This window comes from Pseudopipra pipra, chromosome 11, assembly GCF_036250125.1.
Source record: "Pseudopipra pipra isolate bDixPip1 chromosome 11, bDixPip1.hap1, whole genome shotgun sequence".
Classification (NCBI taxonomy): Eukaryota; Metazoa; Chordata; class Aves; order Passeriformes; family Pipridae; genus Pseudopipra; species Pseudopipra pipra.
This window is the reverse complement of record NC_087559.1, coordinates 19,192,655-19,214,000: the sequence shown is the minus strand read 5'-3', so window position 1 is coordinate 19,214,000 and position 21,346 is coordinate 19,192,655. Positions and strand designations below refer to the sequence as shown.

The 21,346-nt window shown below is 44.4% G+C and overlaps 1 protein-coding gene across 8 annotated transcripts in view; it reads left to right on the top strand.

Moving 5' to 3' along the window:
- The window catches only part of IQSEC1 (IQ motif and Sec7 domain ArfGEF 1), a 334,245-nt gene that overhangs the window by 59,854 nt on the left and 253,045 nt on the right, over positions 1 to 21,346 (top strand). For 6 of the 8 annotated variants that reach the window (XM_064668004.1, XM_064668003.1, XM_064668002.1 and 3 more), the window contains exon 2: positions 10,593 to 10,622. The exons of the other annotated variants lie outside the window; for them this stretch is intronic. In XM_064668004.1, the coding sequence (XP_064524074.1) occupies positions 10,593 to 10,622 (30 nt within the window). The remainder of the gene's footprint in view (positions 1 to 10,592; positions 10,623 to 21,346) is intronic. 8 annotated transcript variants of the gene reach the window in all.

The window sequence follows — 21,346 nt, the reverse complement described above, 5'->3', positions numbered from 1 at the left end:
TATATTACTGGGAGCAGTGACTCAAAATGGGATTTATTTCAGTAACGCTCTGAGGATTTAAAAAACAAAGACCAATGAAAAAAACCCATTACCTTCAACAGCAGCAAAACCTCTGAAGACTCACTGGTTGTGTGTGGGTCAGTGTGAGCTGCTGGAGGGTGCTGTGACCTAAAGGACAAAAATACAAATGGCCACTGTCAAGAGGCAATTGAAAATACCAAACTGGGAATTGAGGGGAAACCAGGTAAAGCTGATAGTGCAGGGATCTCCCAGGGAGTGTTTGAGTAACACTTATGGGGGATAAAGAAAGTATTTGAAGTAATGCTTTGAAAAGCTGACTGGATTAGTTGTTCAAACTCTCCCTGAAAGTTGTAATAGTACTGGAGCTTGTGTTTGGGGGACTGATTTTAAGAAAGGAAAAAAACCGCCCCACAAACCGTGTCAAACACTGCCTCTCCCCCCCAAAAAATCAAAAAACCTCGCCAAAACAAATCCCCAAAATCCAACAAAAATAAAATTAAAAAACAAAAACAAAAAAAAAACCCAAAAAACCAAAACCATAAACAAACAGACAAACAAAACCAAAAAACCCCCAACAAAACAAAACAAAAAAAACAACCAACCAAATAAAAACCAACAAACTAACCAACCAAAAAAACCCAAAAAAACCACCCACCTCCAGCCTTGTGAGGCATTTTTTAGGAGGGAAAAACTGGGCTCTGTTGCTCCATCCAGCGCCAACGTAATTTCAGAGAACTGTAACCTCCAGATTCTCCAAGGAAGGACGTTTTCTGCCGGGGCTGGCTGAGCCAATAACCACTGCAGGTTGGGGGACAGATGGAATCTGACTAATAGCAAGAAACCCATTAGCTGTAAGTACAGCCATTATAATTGAAAGGGAGGCCTCCAGGCATCCTAAGGAAGCCAAGAATCCTGGCTATGGGATTGTCTCCTGGAGCAGGGTGTTTTTGTAGTCTTTGCATGCAAAGGCTTAATAGTTACAAATTACAGTGCTTCTAAAGATTTAACTGAGAGAGGAGATAAGACAAGTTTAAGACATAAATTCCATCCTTTATGCCTTCTGTCTAGTGATTTATAGAAGGATGCACACTTGGTTTTGTCTTAATCTTTTCAGGTTTTCTAATTTAGTCTTAATTGCAGAAAAGAGTTCTATAAGTGGAAACAGAACTCAGGTGGTGTTTGGAATGTCCATGTGGCCACTGAAATCAGATCGGCCTCGGGGCAGATTAACAAGTTGGTTATCAGAGAGTGACTGGGACTTAAACCTCACTTAGGAAGAAATTTTTGGCTCTGAGGGTGGCACTGGCACAGGTTGCTCAGAGAAGCTGTGGCTGCCCCACCCCTGGAAGTGTCCAAGGCCAGGCTGGACGGGGCTTGGAGCAACCTGGGCTACCCTGCCCATGGCAGGGGGTGGGACTGGGTGGGCTTTAAGGTCCCTTCCAACCCAGACCATTCTGGGATTCTACAATCTACCAGAAATGATCTGTAAAGTCCAGCAGTGGCTCTTCCCAGTGAAGGTCACAGCAAGTCCACTGAGAGCAAGTTTTATTGCTCCAAACGTTTCATGTTGTCGTCGTGTTTGGCACCATCCCAAAAGCTGCCAGTGTAGGCAGTGAGGTTAATCCAGAGGTTAAGTATGTTGGGGCTTTAATACTTTCCTTGCATCTTAGTTTTCAATCTAGTTTGTGCTCTAGAAGCACCATTTAATTTTTCTAAAAGAAAACTTTGCCATTTTCATGACAAATCACTCCAACTTCTCATAATCTGTGTGTGGAATTTAACGTGCTGACACCTCTTGAAATAAGATTCAAGTGTAGTTTACACTGAAAATTTAATCCATAAAGTACTTCAGTTTAAATTGCAGAGGGAGGATTCCAATGCTGGGTTCTGTAATTGTTGTTGGATCAATGACTGCATGAATTCCTGGGATGGAAGGTTTATGCCACATGACCCCATAAGTGTTATTGTTTGTGCTTTTTCCTTGTAGAGCAAACAGAGCGAGTCTTGTCTTATATGAAAGATAAGTGTAGAGCTGCAGTGGCCTCTAAAGCCTGAGGATTAAGGACATAAATTCCATGTGCAGAAAATCTCACTCTTGTAGAAGATTCTAGGCCTCTTTGTGATCCACGTGTGCCTAAAACACATTTTGACAACAACCCTCTGCAGACAGAGATTTTTATTAAAGACAGTACAAATACTTGATAGGAATGTGTAGCGGTTTCAAAGCTCTCAAAAATCCAATTTCCAAGCCCCCCACAATTTGTCTCGATGTGAGAGAGAAGGTTTCAGACAGGCACAACTCAGCATGGGGGAATTATATAAAAATTTATTACTAACAGAATAAAAACTATAGAAACTAAAAAGCAAATAAATACACAGTATTAATACAATTTCTACCACCCCTGGGGCCCCTCCCACATCAATCCAGAAGAAGAACATTCAGAATGGTAGCTAAAGTCTCTCTCTCGTTGGGGTACAGGGGAAGGGCTCTTCTGCACCCCTGCCAGCTGCTCGGTCTCCTCCTGAACTGCAAGGGAACACTTGCCTCGTCAGGTAGGGACAGACAAGGCTGCAGGTGAGAGGTGCAATAGTAACTGGTTTGGAAGGTTCCATCTGCAGGGGAAAACCAGGAATTGACTCATCTGTGAAATGATAAATGTAATAAGAACGAGATGTTTTTCAAACAGAATGGAGACAGCCTTGCAGTTCTTGTAATATAATAGTTTTCTTATAAGCATTGCAAATTATGAATGATTGAAGGGGGGGCAGCAGAAAGAGGTAAAATTGGTTTGAGATCATAAACCCAAGATACTTTACTCAGTTCTCTCTTGAGATTCAGGCCTTCATTCTGATGCTGACTTTAAGATCACCCCCTGCTTATCAAAGCAAAATATTTCCTTCCCCTCCATATGGCTCTCTGGCAGTGTTCTTCCTCAGCTCATGGGCTGCACGGCAGAGCCCGATGGCTTCATCTCCTGAGACAGGGGCTGGGCTGGGTGTGGAGCAGGGCAGGCTGCAGAGCCCGGGGGAACAGGGCTGTGTTGCTCTGGAGGCATTAATTGCATGGAATCCTTAATGCTGCCTGCTGTGGGAAGGATAAGAGAACTTTGGTGAACAAAGCTTTCTCCTGCGTGCTCTGCTTGGCTGTGTTTGCACCCCGTGGATCATTCCCTGTGCTGCTCCAGTGAACACGAAGGGATTGTGTGAGCTGGAACTGGCCACAAGTGCTGATGCTGTTGTGAGGCTTCTGCTCCAGCTTCACTGCTCCCCCTTCCAGAGCTGACAGCAAACACTTGGGACAGAAACAGAACATTTCCCAGTTGCTTTGTGTTTATCCCAGTGCTCATTTATCCTGCACACAGAGGGTTGTTGCAGTTGCTCCTCCCTTCCCTCCCCCAGGTAACAGGGCAGCTGTGCCAGAGGATTCACAGCATCTCTGTGCTTAGGCAGGAGAGCCCTGTGCTAGTGGCATTTGTATGCTGAGCTTTACGTGTATTTAGCTGGTTTCTTTTAATATTCTGGTGTGGGAGGCTGTTCCAGGCTGTGCAGGTGGTGGTGTGGCCGTGTTTCCATGTGGAGGAGGCGCATTCCCGGCTCTCGCTGAGCGGACAGATGGTCTCAATAACCTTGATGGAGAGCACTCTGCCTGCTCTGCAGCCTGTCCAGGGCTTCAGACTATTTTCAGGCATTAAGAGAACCTGGGTTACTAAACAACACCTCCTGGATGCACCAGGTGAGTGTGGAGAGGGATGTGTTCCAGCCAGTGCTGGCCGGCTGGAGCTCGGGAGCATATGCCTCGGAGTGGTGGCTGGGCAGTGAAATCAAGCTGATCTTCTACAAATCTCCCCTCAGAGATTACTGAGAGCTTGGAAGGGACATTTCTTGGACAGTAGTGGCTGTAAGCAGTCCAGGAATGGCTATAACAAGCTTGTTATGGAGACCATATGGCAGTAGCTGCATTTCCATGGTATTTATCATGGAATCACAGGATAGGTCAGCTTGGAAGGGACCTCTGGAGGTCATCCAGTCCAACCTCCCTGCTCAAGCAGGGGTCCCTAGAGCACAGTGCTCAGGATTGGGTCCAGATAGCTGGACTGGAGTATGGAATATCGTAAGTTATCTGTGGGAGATAAGTATTTGCTGCCTGATGTGGATTGAGAGACACTTCTGCTTGGGTTTAACAGTTTAGCTTTAAAAGACAAAAATGGCATCTGCTTCCTATGGAAGTGGCTCTTTGCAATGTTCCTGTTCAGACTCACAGTTAATTTTCTTAACGTGGTTAAGGGAAAAAAAATTTTTTTCTTAATACGTTGTGTGTGTAACACCTTTGTAAGGACTAAGGAGCTTTTGGTAGTCACTGCCACCCGAGCAATGCATTCCCAGAGCTGGAATGGAAGGATATTCCTTAGGATGGAGGTCTTCTCCACAGGTAGATAGGAGTGCATGCAGACAGACTACACATAGTAGTGTAGGCATCTACAACAAAAAAAGGCATCTGCAACATTAGTTGAGAGGTAGTGAGAAGCCCTTGATTGCCATTGCAATAGAGAAGCTCAGTTTAAACTGTTTTTTCTTTTGACATCTTTGAGCTTACATTTATTCTGCCTTCACACACCTCTTTCCAAAGACTGTCCTTTATTAGCAGCATCTTCTCTGTTCCCAGCTCTAACATGCATCATGTTAGATGGGAACCTCAGATGGAACCTTCTGAAAGGAATGTTCAATAGGAAGTTGTTGAAGATTCCATCCAGTGAGGTGCTGAATCAAATGAGGGTGGCCATTAGACTTTCTCATATTGTTTGGAAAAGAACAAGGAGGTTGTTGGGATATTGCTGTTTTCAAATAATCCGTGAAAATAGTGCTTTTCCTATTGTGCAATATAGTTTTTATCTCAGTATTAAATCCAAGTGCAATGCAAGAATTGTGCTTCTGGATCTGTTCTGTCTGTTACTTTTGGGGTGGGCAGGCCAGGAGCGTGTTTTTGCAGTGAGTGCTCATTCCTTCATTCTGTTGTGCATAGTGACAGAATCTTGCTGGAGGGACTGTAATTAATGGTGAAATTCAGAATTTTTCTCATCCTGAAACTTTTGTTGAAATGCCACTGACTGGACAGGCCTTACTAGTCTTAGTGCTTTATCACTTCATTTAAGTCTTCAGCCCAGTAGAGTATTTCTTACCCTGCTTAAGATAATCTTGCAGACTAACACAATTTGGAAGGGAGAATCTCCATTGCTTCTGTCTGTTCCTGGGTGTTGGTCAGGTGGGACAGGGCTTGGAGCAGCCTGGTCTGGTGGAAGGAGACCTCATGGGGGTCTTCAACCTCCTGGGCAGGGGCAGAGGAGGGGCAGGGACTGAGCTCTGCTCTGGGGGGACCAGGGACAGCAGCCAGGGAATGGCTGGAGCTGTGTCAGGGCAGGCTCAGGTTGGACCTCAGCAAAAGGTTCTTCCCCCAGAGGCTGGTTGGGCACTGCCCAGGCTCCCCAGGGCAGTGGGCACAGCCCCAAGGCTGCCAGAGCTCCAGGAGGGTTTGGATGATCCTCTGTGACTCTTGGGGATGGGCCTGTGCAGGGCCAGGAGTTGGACTGGATGATCCTTGTGGGTCCCTTCCAACTCAGCATATTCTGGGATTCTGTGTCCCTGCATCCCTGCCCATGGCAGGGAATGGAATGAGATGGGCTTTAAGGCCCCTTCCAACCCAAGCCATTGTGGGATCTTTGATCTCTGTACACTGCTGGCAGTGCTGTGATGCTGGTCCAGACCCACTGAGCAGGAGGACAAGGCAGGGCAGTGCTTGTCTCTGAGCTGGGCAGGTTTTAGCTCTCCAGTCTGAGGATCTGTGCAGCACATGAGGCTGCTCTTCCCAGACCCCCTGGAGAGGGTGTTTCTTTCCTTGGCAGAGCGTTGCACATCTGTTGTGATCCACAGGGGCACAGAATATCATTCAGACACAGCAGCCTCAAACAGAAATCCTGGAAAGCTCTAATAGCCTTTAGCCGGGGCTGGAGGTTTCCTGGCAACATCTCCCTTGTTTTGAATTGCTGCTTAGAACATTCACCTGCAGAAACCTCACACCGAAACACACTGTTGCCTCCTCCTGATGAAGGGGGATCATTTGTGTAGCCATCAGTGAATTCTCCCTGAAGCTCTTCTCCTTGAAGGGAATCTGTTCCTCTGCATTACAAATGCTGAAGGACTCACACACTACAGAAGAACAACCTGTACCAGGTGTGGGTTTGTTTCTCAAGGCACTTTCTGTGCTCAAAGCAAGGCTTAATCAAAAGCATTGATCCTTGTATTGCTGTGTAAAGACTTGGTCCAATCTTTTCCTTTTGTTAAAATTGGAATTAGAAGCTCTTTAATATATGGTTGCTGTACACTCTACATGTAGGAGGTCTCCTAAAATAACATTAGTTCCTGGGGCTTGTAAGAACATGTATTTCAGATGGAGTCTGATTATTTAGTGTGGATGTTTGACATGCTGTTATAAACCTTGGCTTTTCCCCAGTTCCTTTTACTCTGATGGAAGTGACAGCTCTAGGGAGATCTGACTGGAATTGCTACCACAGAGGTGGCTGTAGGTCTGGGAAAAATATTGAAGTCCTGTCCACTTGTGGGGTTTTACAAGAAGATTTCAGTGCTGGTTTTCTACCCTGCCATGTAAAGCCACACTTTGCACCCTTGAACATGAATCTTAGACAAATAGAGGTTTAGAACTGTTGTTTATACTTTCTGTGTAATCTGTTTTTATAGGACATGGCCATAACTCTGCTCATTGCCCAAATAAAGTATCTGCTGAGCTTGAAATGGTTGCAGGGGTAGTTGTGTATATCAGTCTATATAATAAGACTTAATGGTTCTGAACAGTATTTTATTTGGAAAATAATCACTTTTATGAGCAAGAGGGAAAGCTGGTCCTGAAGCTGCTTTGGGAAGCAGCCTTAGATTGAGCTGTTCCACTTCTAAGTACAGCTCAAAGTGTGAACAACAAATCAGATGCCAGAAGACTTCCAGCTTGTTTATTATGACTCGAAGAGGAGGAATAATGACAAGAATTGAACATTTCCTGCTGGGCTGAGCCAGAGATTTGCAAAAATCCTTAGAATGAGGAACAGCCATTGACTGAGCTCTGCTGCTCCTGCCCTGCTGTCACCTCAGTGACCAAGAGACCTGCTGACTGGGAAAGGGAACCTCTCACATTCCCAATTTGAGTGGCTTTTCTGTCTCGTGCATTTCTCAAAGTCTTCTTCAAAACTGTGTTATTCCTGTAAATGGCTTTCAGTTTTTAGGAGCTGAAAACCTCCCACCAAGAATAGTTTGTTGAAAAATTGCCAACCAACTCCTTGGCTCGTGGTTTCCTGCCCAGGGTATTTATAGGAGGATAGTGGTGACTGTCACTCGGGTATGCAAAGAAAAAGAGACATTTTGGTAACGTGAATGGAGAGGTTTTCTGAACTCCCCAGCTTTTGGATGTGGGCTGACAGAGGGTGGTGGCAGTACAAACCTAAATAAAAGTCCTTCAGGATTTTACCAGTCCCTTTGGTTTGCAGCCTCCTGTAAATCTTAAGTACTGGGGTTTTTTTATTGTTCTGTACATTTGAGTTTTTGCCCAAGGTTTGTTATGATGGTACCTGTTCCTCCTGGCCTCTGCTTGCAGTGAAATTACAGTAATTAATGATAGAAGCAAAGTAATTTCTTCTTGACTGTAACAATCTCAAAGAGGATATGCTTTGCTGTATTTCCTACTGAGAATGAAATTCCTGGGCTTGGGAAGAAGACAAACTTGTACTTCAATGGGAATGTGGGTTAAAATTCAGTTTTCAAAATGAAATCTTGGGAACCAACCAGGGCTGAGAGGAGAAATCCTGGAGAGTGTTCTGTTTAAAGTACTGTAGCACAGAAGATATTCTGTATATTGTAGGCCTTTTTTCCTTAAAAGTCTACCTTAAAATAAATAATGCAAGATGCTGCCAGAAGTCTTTTCACCTTTCTCCTTGTCTCAGCAGTGAGAGTCTCATATCTTTTGTCTGGGTGAAAAGGAAAAAAACCAAATCCAGAGCCCAGCACATGCTTAGAGCATAAATATTGATCCCAAATCCTGGCTTTTAAAGAATGCTTAAAGGAAATCGAATGCTTTGTTTCAAACTGCAGGTAGTGGGTTCTTTGAGCAAAGTGTTCATTCAGGCCTGCTCATCAGTCACTCATTCCCTGAGCAGAATTGACCAGCTCTGAATAACTCTGCAGAATTGACTGGAGTAAATCCTAGCCTGGAAAATGCAAATTTGGCAGTAGCAAAATTTCACAGCTTTCCTGACCTTTGGGATTCCTCAAAATGAAGAAGGGCTGGTGGCCCTGCTTGGTTTTGGCTGTGCTGGGTTGGAAGGGGTCAGCTGGGGACAGTGGTTGGTTCCAGTCTTGGTGCTGGGACATAGCTCAGAGCACCCTGCTGAGCCCCAGCCTTTACCTTGGGACTCCTCTCACCATATTTAAAATACTTATTAAGTTCTAATGATGATGGAAAGGTGGTCTGGGATCTCTGATTGCTTCCAGTGACACTGGGATGCTTTGAGCACTTGGAGACATTTTCCCTGTTGGGATGGTTTTGTTCTTCCAATCAAGGGGAAAGGCAGAAAATGAAGGCATTAACAGTGCAGTTGTCTGGGCTGTATTTGAAAACTTGAAAGTACAAGCAATTACAGGAACATCTTTCTCAGCCATGTTCTGCCAGAGGTAATTTGCTGAAAGCAGAGTGTGGGAAGGTGTCAGTTAAACACTGGATTCATTAATTTTTTCAGGACTCCTGGGGATGCAGAGGTGAGCTCTGCTCTCTGCCAGCCCTTGGGTTCACAGAACTTTCATGTAGAAAAAGCTGCTGTGAAGTTCCTGTGTGTCTGTGAGAGCACCTGTGTGTGTATCTAAAAACCTGACAGCTTCAAGTGACCAGGCAGCTTTAGAAAGGGAGAAGGGAAGCACAAGACACTCAGGAATTATCTCTGGGTCAGCTTTGAGAGAGATGGGGGTGTTCAGCCTGGAGCAGAGAAGGCTCTGGAGAGACCTTGGAGCCCTTTCCAATGCCTGAAGGGATTTTCTGTGAAAGAGGGAGAAAGACTTTTTACAGGGGCAGACAGTGATAGGACAAAGGGAAATGGTTTTAAACTAAAAGAGAAGATATTTAGATTGGATATTAGGAGGAAATCCTTCCCTGTGAGGATGGGGAGGCCCTGGCACAGGTTGCCCAGAGAAGCTGTGGCTGCCCCATCCCTGGAAGTGTCCAAGGCCAGGTTGGACAGGGCTTGGAGCAACCTGGGCTGGTGGAAGGTGTCCCTGCCCGTGGCAGGGGGTGGAATGGGATGGGCTTTAAGGTCCCTTCCAACCCAAACCGTTCTGGGATTCTGTGACCTCATGAAGCTGTGACCTGACACCAGAATTTAGCCCTGGGCCAGTCCCTCCCCTCTGCCCTCGTGCCCCTGGGCTGTGTTAGAAGGTGGGTGGGATGATGGGTGTCAGGGTGTTTGAGTCATTCTGGCAGGGCCTTTCCTAAAGAAATTTCCTAAAGAAACACCCTTGTCCTTAAATTTGAGGATGCAGCTTTGGTGCTGGCTTGTGGTCACTGATCTGCTGGAGTTTGCAAGTCACCTTTTTATTTTGGATGATGCCATGGAAATGGTGTTTTGAGGCCTTGTTTTGGAATCTCCTGCTTTGCTTTGAGTGTTTGATTCCTGGTTTGGCAGAGCCTGCTGATCTGTCAAAGGTTTCTGTACCACTGAGGCTGGATGGCTTGGGAGTGAGAAAAGAAAGGAACTGGGCAAATGTTTGCATGTTTTCTTCTGGATTTTGTGTTTGTTGATGAAATGGTGGAGTATTATGTTCCCCTTTCTCTTTGGAGTTGGGATTCTTGGCAGTGTCAATGACCCTGAATTAAATTTCCTTCTTTTAAAAATATTGGGGAAAAAGGAGAAACTTTGTTTCAGGTTGGATTGCTGAAATTATCTCACCTTAAAAAAACATGCCCTTTAGGAGTTTCTGGAACTTAGTATGTCTTTATTTCCTCACCTATGAAATTCAGATGAGGTTCTAAATATTTTAAATTACCTTTATTTGCAAATCTTAGCCCTTTCTGGGTAGTGCCTGATAAGCCTTGGGGATTAGATTTTTAAACCTATTTGCCTGTGACCTTTTCAGCTAAAGAGTGAAAAAAGATGAAGAACAAACAAAGGTGCAAACTAATCTGCTTCTAGAAGAGTGTCAGAGGCCTGTGCTTTTCACTGGCAAGTCTGGAACACAAATCTTTGGTATTGCAGAAGGTCTTTACTGAGGGTTCAGAGGGTGTCACGTGTTTTAATACTGCAGTTATTGACTTTAATGTTAACTGGTGTTTAGCTTCTAATAGATTTATTCCAAACCTAAGTAGGCTGGTTTCTTTTCTAAATGTCTTATTAGCAGAAAAAATACAACAAGCCTTAGAGAAACTCACTGGAACACAAAGAGAGGGAATGCTGAAGAAGGTATGTGATTTTTTTAATTATAAATGCTGGAAATAACTATGTCCTAAGTATTTATGTATTACTTTACAGGTCTGAAGGTGACAGCTCAAGAAGCATCAGGTATGTGTACCTCATGTTCTTTCTGTCTTGATGTCTTTGGTCTAAGAAAATACTTTATTTAAAAGCATTAAATAGAAATAGGTTTTTTTAGAATGTGGGGTTTGTTGGTTCTGCTTAGCATGCAATTTCATTTTGAATAAAGGACCTTGATAAGCTACTGAATACTTCTATTCAAGTGTGGCTTAAGACTGATGTATTATTTTTGATCATTGCAAAAAGTGATTTATAGTTACTTTCTGGTGTTTCAGTCAAAATGTGAGCTTGACAGTCATTTGTATTGACAAAGCTGCCTGCCAGATTTTGGGGCAGCATCTGTGTTGGGGAGAAGTCCATGTGCTTGTTCTGGCTTTCTTAGTAGTCTCCTCTTCTTTGCCTGACAGCAAGAACCTTCATTGACTCATTATTACAATCCTCATTATACACTTGGAAGATTCGGGGAATGTGGAGCATTTAATGGAATTATCAGATACTTTACTTCTCACTTACTCATTTACTATTTTATACTTGTTACCTCCAGGGTATCTTTTATTCCTACCTCTCTGCAGATGTGGCTGAGTCAAACTTGCAGAGCTTGTAAAAGTGCTCTCAACAGGACTGAAATGTTCAAATTCCATACTTGAATCCAAAGTGTTCCATATTCATGAGACCATTGCCATAAAGCAGATGCCTTGATTCTCGAGGGGTGGAACTATTGATCACTGATAATAAGGCTCATAATATTGGCTGTGGGTTCACCATAAAAGCCCTGCAGCTTGTTTTGGGGCCTGTCAGGACTTTGCATCTAAAGACATTGCATTTTATTTCTTGTAAAATCCTAAAAGAAAGGCAGGGTCTTCCCTTGCAGAGTTAAAAATCCAGGTCTTAGCCACAGGTGTGCAGCCCATGCACAGAAACAGGTGAGTTGCAGAATAGTTGGTGTGATATCAGAAAACCAGAAGTCAGCAGGAAGTGGTTAAAGATCCTCTGAAATGCTTTTTTCTTACAACAAAGTCAGAGATGGGTGGGTGTGGACCTGAGCTGTGCAGGGCAAGTTGGGAGTGTGTTTAATACACAGCAACTGAACTGGAGAGAATCACAAGCTGTAGGAAGATGCCTGTGCTTTATTCCTTGGCTTTTTAACTCCCAGCAGAGTTGCCACTGTGCTGGCAGGCTGTGGAAGGACTAATGCAAACTGAAAATAAATCCACTGGCACATGGGTTTGCACGAGTGTGGTTGATTGAGGTCATGTTTCAACCTGTAGTGGTCATTCTTGTTTCGACCTGCTGAGCCTCCTGTGGGATTGGCTGCTCAGGTGGGGCTGGGAGGGTGTGTGGCATCACTGCTGTGGGTACACTCTGGTAAGAGTTGAGTTCATCTGTTAGAGACCATGTTCTGAGGTGTTTAAGTTGTGTACAGGCACAGCTGAGGGCCACTCACTTCAGCTCTGGTTTGGGTGCTACCTAAAAACTAACCACAAATGGAACTCCAGCCCTTGTTCCCTCCCCATCTTAACCAACTGGGATATTTCAGTGTGTGTGTTATTGGACTGACAGGCCGAAGGACTGATGGGATAATGTTGGTGTGTCTTGCCAGGTCAGTTGTACCCCTTGGAGGAAGGGTCTGCTCAGACTTGGTGCCTCCACAGAATCTGGCAGGATCCATGGGGCACATTCCTGCTGTGTCCAGGCCTCGGGCTGTGGTGGTGGGAATCAGCACCACGTGTTCCTACAGAGACCTGCAGGCACCAGAGCCTTGGGGTGCTGATCTCATCTTCTGCTTTCAGGCTGTTCGGTGAATTAATTCTGTTATTCAGCGTCAACTGACTCCAAGACAGTTCCAGACTCCTGTGAGAGCCTAAAATTAGGCTCTCATGGAAAACAGGCTAATGCAGGAGCAGGCAATGCAAGCACAAGGCACAGCCATAGTCCTGAAATGCTTTTTCAGTGTAACTCTTTCACCCTCCCTCTTAAACTGCGTTTTCTCAGAGGTGGAATGTCACTGAGGGTGTGTTTTTATGTTTCTGTTGCACATCATCCTGGTCAACTCTTGCCTTGTCTTGGGCAAAAGCTCCCTCAGCTCCTTATCAGTGTCTAGGCAGCGTCTTTACATTGTGGTTAATTCACTTCATACTGTTTTCCTTTATTTCTGGCAAATGAAGATGAAATGTAATTATCTCAAATGAAATGAGCAGCTCAGTCTGGGGAACGGTGCTTAAACTGAGAAGAGAAGAAGTCATTGTTCCTGCTCACAGAGATATCAGCAAAGCACCAACAAATCCATGTACTGACCCAAGTGGTTCCATTCAGTTCATGAACTCAAGTGTAGGAAGGAGCTGCAGCAGGTGAGAGGCCAGGAATAGAATGTTCTGTCTCAACATTAACTGGACACCACATGGAGTGAAATTACAACTTATGTGTGTGGTCAGTAAGCAAAAGCATTGGTTGGGATTGAGCAACTCAGACATTAACACTGAAGGTAAAGGGTCACTCCAAATAAACTGGGATGCAACCATTTGTTTTTGCCCTCCTCTGTGCCAGAAGGTGGGTTGGAGGTCAGGTGGGTTGGAGGTCAGGTGGGTTGGAGGTCAGGTGGGTTGGAGGTCAGATGGGTTGGAGGTCAGGTGGGTTGGAGGTCAGGTGGGTTGGAGGTCAGATGGGTTGGAGGTCAGGTGGGTTGGAGGTCAGGTGGGTTGGAGATCAGATGGGTTGGAGGTCAGGTGGGTTGGAGATCAGGTGGGTTGGAGGTCAGGTGGGTTGGAGATCAGATGGGTTGGAGGTCAGGTGGGTTGGAGGTCAGGTGGGTTGGAGATCAGATGGGTTGGAGGTCAGGTGGGTTGGAGATCAGGTGGGTTGGAGGTCAGGTGGGTGACATCTTAGCAGGTATTGCTGGGTCACCACCAACCTCTCCCCGGTGGCAGTTTAGTGCCTTGTCATGTGGCAGTGAGATGTTTCTCCTGTTCGAGGCTGCACAGGTACAGTAATTAACCTTTATCTTCGTGTTTCTGGCAGACACAGAGGGAGGACCAGCTCAGTCTCTTGGATCAGCTGCACTGCCATGGGCACTGGCTCACAGAGTCTGCTCTGCACCAGGCAGTGCCTTCCCTTGCCCTGCCTACATCCTGACAAACTTCCACCTTTGGCATCCTCGTTAAACTTATTAATTCTTCTAGAAGAGTATTTTGAGACATTTTCAGTAAATAGAAAAAAACAGGATTCCAAAGGAGAGGCAAATACCTGTCTCTTGTGGAGTTTTTTGTCTTGTTTTGTCCCTGTCTTTCCCACCTCTCCTCCCCACCCCCAGGCTGGGACACAAGGAGGGTTTGGGCCATGGAGTCTGACACCAAACACACCCTGGGAATGGGAATCCTTGGTTTGGTTTGGTCTCTTGCAGTTGAATAAGTGTCATCAGACTCTTGACCAAGAGATTGGATTTGGAATAGCTGGTGGTTTGCATACTGGAATGCAATATCCAAGAGATGCCCTAGATTTTTACATACAAAAGATGTTTTGAAATGCAGAAAACACTAAATCTAACCGTGCAGGGGCAAGGTTGATGCAGAAAAGCAATATGATTCCAAATAATATACTGAAACAATTAAAAATCATCTTGACTTTTTTATTTGGCTTTCTCATTGTGGCAAAAAAAAATGTATTATCCCATTGTGCAAGCCCTTAAAATTCTTTCTGCTTATAACATTGTTGCACTGTAATAAACTCGCCTGGCTTTCCTTTTGCTCAATGCCATGTAATTTCCAAGCCCGGGTATTTGTTAAATCTATTAAAATTGATAAATTGCTTTGAACACTTTGCATTCTGAATGTAATGAACACACACACAGTGAGCTGTGAAGCTGTCGGGGCGAGGGGCTGCTTTAATTAGCTGTCTTTGTTCACATGTTTCCAGTAGAAAATGTAATTTGTTTTACAGGCAACTCTGATATGTGGTAGTGTTACCTGACAGTTCCAGATGAGGATGTGTGTCTGGGGTGTATCACAGCAAAGTTGCAGCAATAGTTTGTCTCCAGGTTCCTCTGCCCTCTGCTGTGGCCCCTGCGTGCCCCATGGACACAGAGCCGAGGGGTGAGCAGGGAGTGGGGTCCAGAGGCACTCACAGGATCAGGGAGCAGCTCTGAGGAGAACACCCCTGAAACCTGCCCAGAACACCTCTGCCCTGCCTTTCCTTTCCCAGGTCTACTCTTGTAGGAGATTAGTAGTGGTACAAATGACTTAAAGATGTAACATCTAATTAACCATTTCCCTGGGTATCCCTGTGCTGACTTTCTGCCAGTGAGATGAATTCCACTTGAGCTGACTGGAGCTACTCCCCACAACTGCTCCATGACATTCCTGCTGGGATGCTTTTCCTGCAGCTCGTGCTGGGGTCAGCTGGCAGCACAGGGCACCTTGCTGACCTTCTCCCAGCAGCTGTCCTGGGCAAATTTGGAATTTATCTGTCCTCTTTGGTGTTTTTTGGTTCCCTCCTGGTTGTTCCTTCCCAGTTGTTTGTTTTTAAAAGAGAAATGAGGTACAAACTGTGGGAAGCTGTAAGTAATAGTGCATAGGAGGAGAGGGCTTTCATGGCTCCTTATTGCCAAAAAGTGGGGTGTTCTGTGAGTACCTATTTAATTTATGATATAGGCAAAGAAAGAGGGGAGAGCCTGAAAGTTAGTTTAAAAAGAAGGAAAAAGAGGGCAGCTGAAGTACCAGCTATGGAGAAGACACCAGCTAAATTATTTAGCTGAACTAAAAGAAAAGTCTCAGTCTTTAATGGGTGGAGGAGGTGGGAAGTTGTGTGTCTGTTGAGGATTATGCAGAAAGGCTAATTTCTTGTAAAGGTATACCTTAGATTAAGTGGAAAAGTAATTGTCTAGTTTACTTGAGAGCAGGAAAGAGTTGTAGAATGTCAATGTCCCTCATTCTGTGCTGTGTGGAGTGGGAGGAATGGCTGTTAAACAGACCCTGACAAACTGCAGACAAAGTTGAGCAGGAAGCAAAGTTTTGGGAACTTTCTGCTTTCTTTTACTCCAGGAAACTCAACTTGAACTGTATGACTCAGCCTCCTCTCTGAGAACCTGCAAAGTACAGGTTTGGGGAATTAAAGGCAGATAGACTTTAAAACTAATTTAATTTAAAACTAACTTGTAAAACTAATTTTCAAGTTTAAGTGTGTTTCTGTGCAATGGAAATGACTCAGTGACTATATGTAAAGATGGCCTTTTCTGGCTGATTTTAATCATTCCATAGTGATTCTTCTACAGTTTTATAACCAGTCCTTAAAATGTGCAATTTCATCACTTAGTAATTTTCAAACCCCCCCAAATTTTCTTCCAATAGATTTTTACATAAACCTCAGGCTGGCCCTGTGCAGTAGAGTGGAATATGATGAGTCTCTTGATGCTGGATTAAATTAATTTTATTACTGCTAACAGAAATAAAACATATGGAAACAACTTCTAGTACTTGAGGTGGCTTTGGAGCTGCCAATGGCTTTAAAATGACAAAGCTTTAATCTGAATTTCAGAGTGAAAGGGCAGTGATCCAGTCATCAATCTGTCAGAACTGTTTCTGTGGCATCTTAAGTAGTGATGACACATTTGTGATGTTGAAAATACTTCCCCACCAAAAATGGTATGAAACAGAATCACAGAATCATGGAATGATTTGGGTTGGAAGGGACCTTCAAGACCATCTCATTCCACCCCCTGCCATGGGCAGGGACACCTTCCACTAGCCCAGGTTGCTCCAAGCCCTGTCCAACCTGGCCTTGGACACTTCCAGGGATCCAGGGGCAGCCACAGCTTCTCTGGGCAACCTGAGAAACATCTGCTTTTACAGAATGAGTGAAAACAAATGAACAAAACAAAAAGGAAATCATATTGGGAGTACATATTTATATTTCTTCTAAAAATGTGTCATCCTGTGCTTCTTGGCATCACATGAAAAGTAGGCTGGAACAGATATGACTTTTGAGGAGTAGGAGATGGTGATGAAACCAAGTCTTAGTGCAGGAAACCACCTCTAAAATCAAGTCCAACCCCACCTCGTGTCCAGCTCGTTCCCTGGCCCAAGTCCCAGGAATCCTGTTCAGGCAGGAGAGCTCCATCCTGCAGTGGTAACTGGGCCAGGAGGATGGAGGGATGGGAGGTCCTGGAGCCACAGGGTGGGTGACTCAGCAACGAGCAGATTTCCTGAGTTCAGCCCCAAAGTCTGGCCCAGGGGAGTGGAGCTGCAGCCCTGCATTGAACTGTGTGCTTGAACAGCACTGTGGGAACGGGCTGGTGTTTAGAATGTTCAGTTCTAGCTTTAGATGAAGTCACAGAAGTAGTGAAGGGTAGAGATTCAAGGCTAGAGATGGTGTTTGGAAGACTCTTGCTGGGTTGGAAGAGGAGGAGGTGACACTGCTTGGCAGGCTGGGTGAGCTGGGGGTGATATATCTGAAACACTGAGCTGGGAGTGATATACCTGAAACACTGAGGTAGGGGTGATATATCTGAAACACTGAGGTAGGGGTGATATATCTGAAACACTGAGGTAGGGGTGATATGTCTGAAACAGTGAGGTAGGGGTGATATACCTGAAACACTGAGCTGGGGGTGATATACCTGAAACACTGAGCTGGGGGTGATATATCTGAAACACCGAGCTGGGGGTGATATATCTGACACACTGAGCTGGGGGTGATATATCTGACACACTGAGCTGGGGGTGATATATCTGACACTCCACATCCTGCACCCTCTCCCTGCTCCTCCTGGGACACCGAGCTGCTTTCAGCAGAGACTTTAAATTGTTCCCCAGCAGAACATGGCCATGGGTGTGCTCGGGTGGGCAGAGCTCTCAGGCACACGGTGTGACTCTGGGGATGGTCCCATGAGGGTGTCATGGCAGAGTGGAAGGTTAAGACTAAGTTTTAAAAAGCAAAGCCTTGCTGGTGAGTCTTGAGGTGCAGGAAGGACTCCCTTGCTTTCTAAACTCCTTCTCAGGGAAGGCTTTAGGTGCAGCTGAATCCCATCTTAGCCTCGGACTGTGGTAACGGTTTAAATTGGAAGGAATTATAGAGGTCTTGAACCACTTTGTCCCACAGGTTTTAATGATGGCAAAACGAGAGTTATTTATATAAAATGAATAATTTGTTTTATACAAATGACCAGACAAAAAACCTTAATCAGAACTATTTACTGCACAACATAAACACTAAAACGATATAAACAACTAAAAATCTACTAGTAGAGTATAATATAAAGTAGTATAGTGCACTGTAACAAAGCAATTATTGAAGCAGTTATATTAAAGCTAGCAAAAAGAAATAATTGTTAAGTAGAGATCTGATGTAACTCACCCAGACCAAGGGAGATCTCTGCTCTCAGCCTCGAGGGGTGACCCTGGGGGACATCCCCAGCCAAGGGAGGATCTCCACACACTCCCAGGGAGGGTTTTGTCAGAAGAACCCAACTGCACAAGAGGGGACTGGACTTTTATAGTATAAAGGGATTGAGTGCCAGTCACACCTTTGCAGGCCAGCTCTCAGCTTATCTGTCAATCAGACTTCCAAAAGGGGGGTGTGTTCAAGGTTTGATGAACCAGGATGGTTTCAGCAGAGTTACCACCGGGACAACCCCCTGGCTCCAGCAGCTGATCCTGCACGAGAGCTTGATTATGAGCTTGATTGGACCTTGGGTCTGCTCAGTGATCCTTGTGGGCCTCCTCCAACTCAGCATGTTCTGTAATTCTGGGAGAATTTGAGCTCTGTTAATATAGTTTTCACAGGTTTTTCACTCTGTGTCCATTTTAGCCCTAAGTGGATGAGCTCACAGCAGCAAAGCCTTTTCCTCGGGGTAATTGCTCCCGTGTAACAGAATTACCTGCCAGTGTCAGCAGTGGCGTTTTAAGCACTTGATTTTTGGGAAGGGGATTATAGAAATTGATTGTAAATGGAACTAGACTTCCATATTTCCTGGTGTTACTGAGTGCCTTCTTTTTTTGTGCTGCATACCCAATTTGAGATGTTTTAAAACTTTGTGCTTTTTAAAAAAGATTGAGTGTGTACCTCAACAATATGTTTCAAAGGACATATCTGATCTGCCAAGAAGAATTATTAATATATTTCAAAGGAACTGTGCCAGTTTTGATAGTTAATCAGTGGATATTTTAGCACTGAGCAGCTACAGTACTGGATGATTTGCTAGTAAGATTTTGGAAGCTTAACAGTGTTAACAGGAGAAGCCTTCTATTATTTTTACACATCATCTGTTGAAAGTAGAAAAACAAAGGAGTAATGCTGTGCTATTTTGAGGCAAGAAGTGAGTTAACTGAGTTCTAGTTCTCAGGCAGTGCAGCCAAAATCATGTTGTTGCCTCAAAGTCTGATGTGTAACTGTGTGATAGTGCTGGTGAGCAGGGGGGAGAAGGTTGTGGGGACCTCCTTAACCTGGTGGTCTTCAGGGAAGTCCATGATTTTGTGCTCCATGTAGGTTTTTATTTATCTGGATTTCTTATCAACACATTGAAGAATCTTCAGGCATCTCATATTGGTTCGTGATTTAAGCTTCAGGTGCTGCAAATTCCAAGTTTCACAGCCATAACACCACCTGTGTTCTGTACAAAAACGTTCTGCATGAACTCAGCTGTTTTTCCCCCTTAGTGCTGTTTCCTTGGACTCAGTTATCGAGGAAGTCCAATAGCATTGTTCTGAAAGGTGAATTAAAGGGAAAAAGGATGACTTTTTTTTTGCAAGATTTGTGTAAACACAGGTCTGTTTGCAAGTAAATTAAATTTTTGCATCAGGGAACGTGTTATATTCTTAGTTTGACTTCTGAATTACCGCGATTCCGATTTTTCTACGGAAAAGAAGAATCAAGTCTTGCTAAAACTTGGATACCATCCAGGTGGGGAAACTAGCATATGCAAGCATTTTGCCTAAAATTATTTCCACTGGAAATAGCTGTAATTTATGTATCTGAGTGCTGATTGTGCTGCACAGAATTCTCTCGGCAGGCCGGCAGTTGTTGAATTTGCAATCTCAGGAAGACAAAGCTTTGTGAGTGGTTCCACATTAATTCAGTGCAGCTCATTTTTATCCCCAGTTCTTACAGGAGTTGCTCTCGCTCCCAGTCACTGGTTATGTGTAAGATAAGGCTGTTTAATGAGCAACGTGTGTGCACAACTCAATTCAGGGAGCCGAGGGCTCGTAGTGCTGCAGGATTTCTCTTTGGAGTAGATAAAGCAGTTTGCATTTCCTTCATTATTCTGCCATCCTGGCTGGGTTGCTTTTGTTCTTTTCCATTAGAATTCACAGGGAGAGCTGGATAAGTCTCAGGGGTAGAATGAGAGTGTAAAGAAAGGGAAAAGGTAGGATGTCTCATACTTCTGTGTGCTTCAAGGGCTTTGGATGAAGGTGGTTGTGGAGCACCTGTCGAACAGCTCCTGGGTGAGTTGTTCTTTCTGTGCCCTCGCTCTGGCCCAGACAAGCAGGAGCAGAGGGCAGTTGGGTAGAATTGAGGACATTTAGTAGCTGTTTGGTGGGGAAATGACAGTCACCTTAAAATGAAAGGTATTTTAGGGAGATGAGATTCCTGCCATGCAGCCGATACCAACTGGAGTCCTTTCCTGGCTCCTCTTTAAACCTGCTTTTGAGGAGAGGTGGAAGGTGTGTGCCCTCATGGCACAGAGCTCTCCCTGCTGTGTTCTGGGCTGAAAGAGATGGGAACTCCTTCACTTCTGCAGTCCCTCCAGCTGGGTGAGGGTCCCAGCCCCAGAGAACAGAACTGAGACAGAGCAAGTCCAACAGAACCACTTGGAACCATGGACTGTCCCGAGCTGGAAGGGGCTCTCAAGGATCATAGGCCAACTCCATTCCTACTGTAGTTGTTGCAGAGTTCCAGAGGAGGACAGGGTATGGTCTGGAGTTGGCTTATCTTTTAAGGATTTAAAACAGTTATTCTGTTTTTTTTTTTATTTTTATTTTTTTTAATGGAGATGCAATGATACTCACACAGCCCCACGAGGACAGGAATAAAAGGTGTAATAAAATGAAAATAGTCCATACTAGCTATTGGAAATCCATGTACAAACTGAGTAGGAGAAGTGAGTTCTATTAATGAGTTGCCTCTGTGGTGAAAAAAAAAGTTCTGTTTCCTTCAAGGGAATTCATAGATGAGACTTTCATGGATGGGACTTGAAGCTAAAGTAATTTGTATGTGGCATTCTGCACACTGACAACTTAAAATCAAATAGATGGGGGAACTTTCATAGTTTTCCTTTCTGATCTCATTGTTTTCTGCAGGACATCCTGGTTGGACTAATTCCATCCTATAGGAAAATATGCAGGAAAAATAGATGTGTAGAAATCTACTGAGAACTTTCAAGGCCCTCGTTTCCTTTTTGCTATTTTAATCTGTATTCTAGGTAGTTTTATGCCTCTGTGTAATTCAAGAATGATCCTTGGATTAGGAGGTAACCATGGTTCAGGTGTCTGGTTCCTTATCTGAGCTGTTTTAATGATGCTTTTGGAAGTGTCCCAGTAAATGCAGTTGTCAATAAATGGAAGATGAAGCAGGCAAACTGTGTGCTGGGGAAACTGAGAACAGAATGTGTTTACAGAAACATAAAGACAAAAAGAACCTTTTAGGTTATCACAGTACAGAAGAATAGCCAGAAGTGTGCATTATTAATAATTGGAATATTTGTAATTGTAGCAGCCAAATATTGTATTGCACAACGTCAGATTATACTGATGTTGCTCTAACTT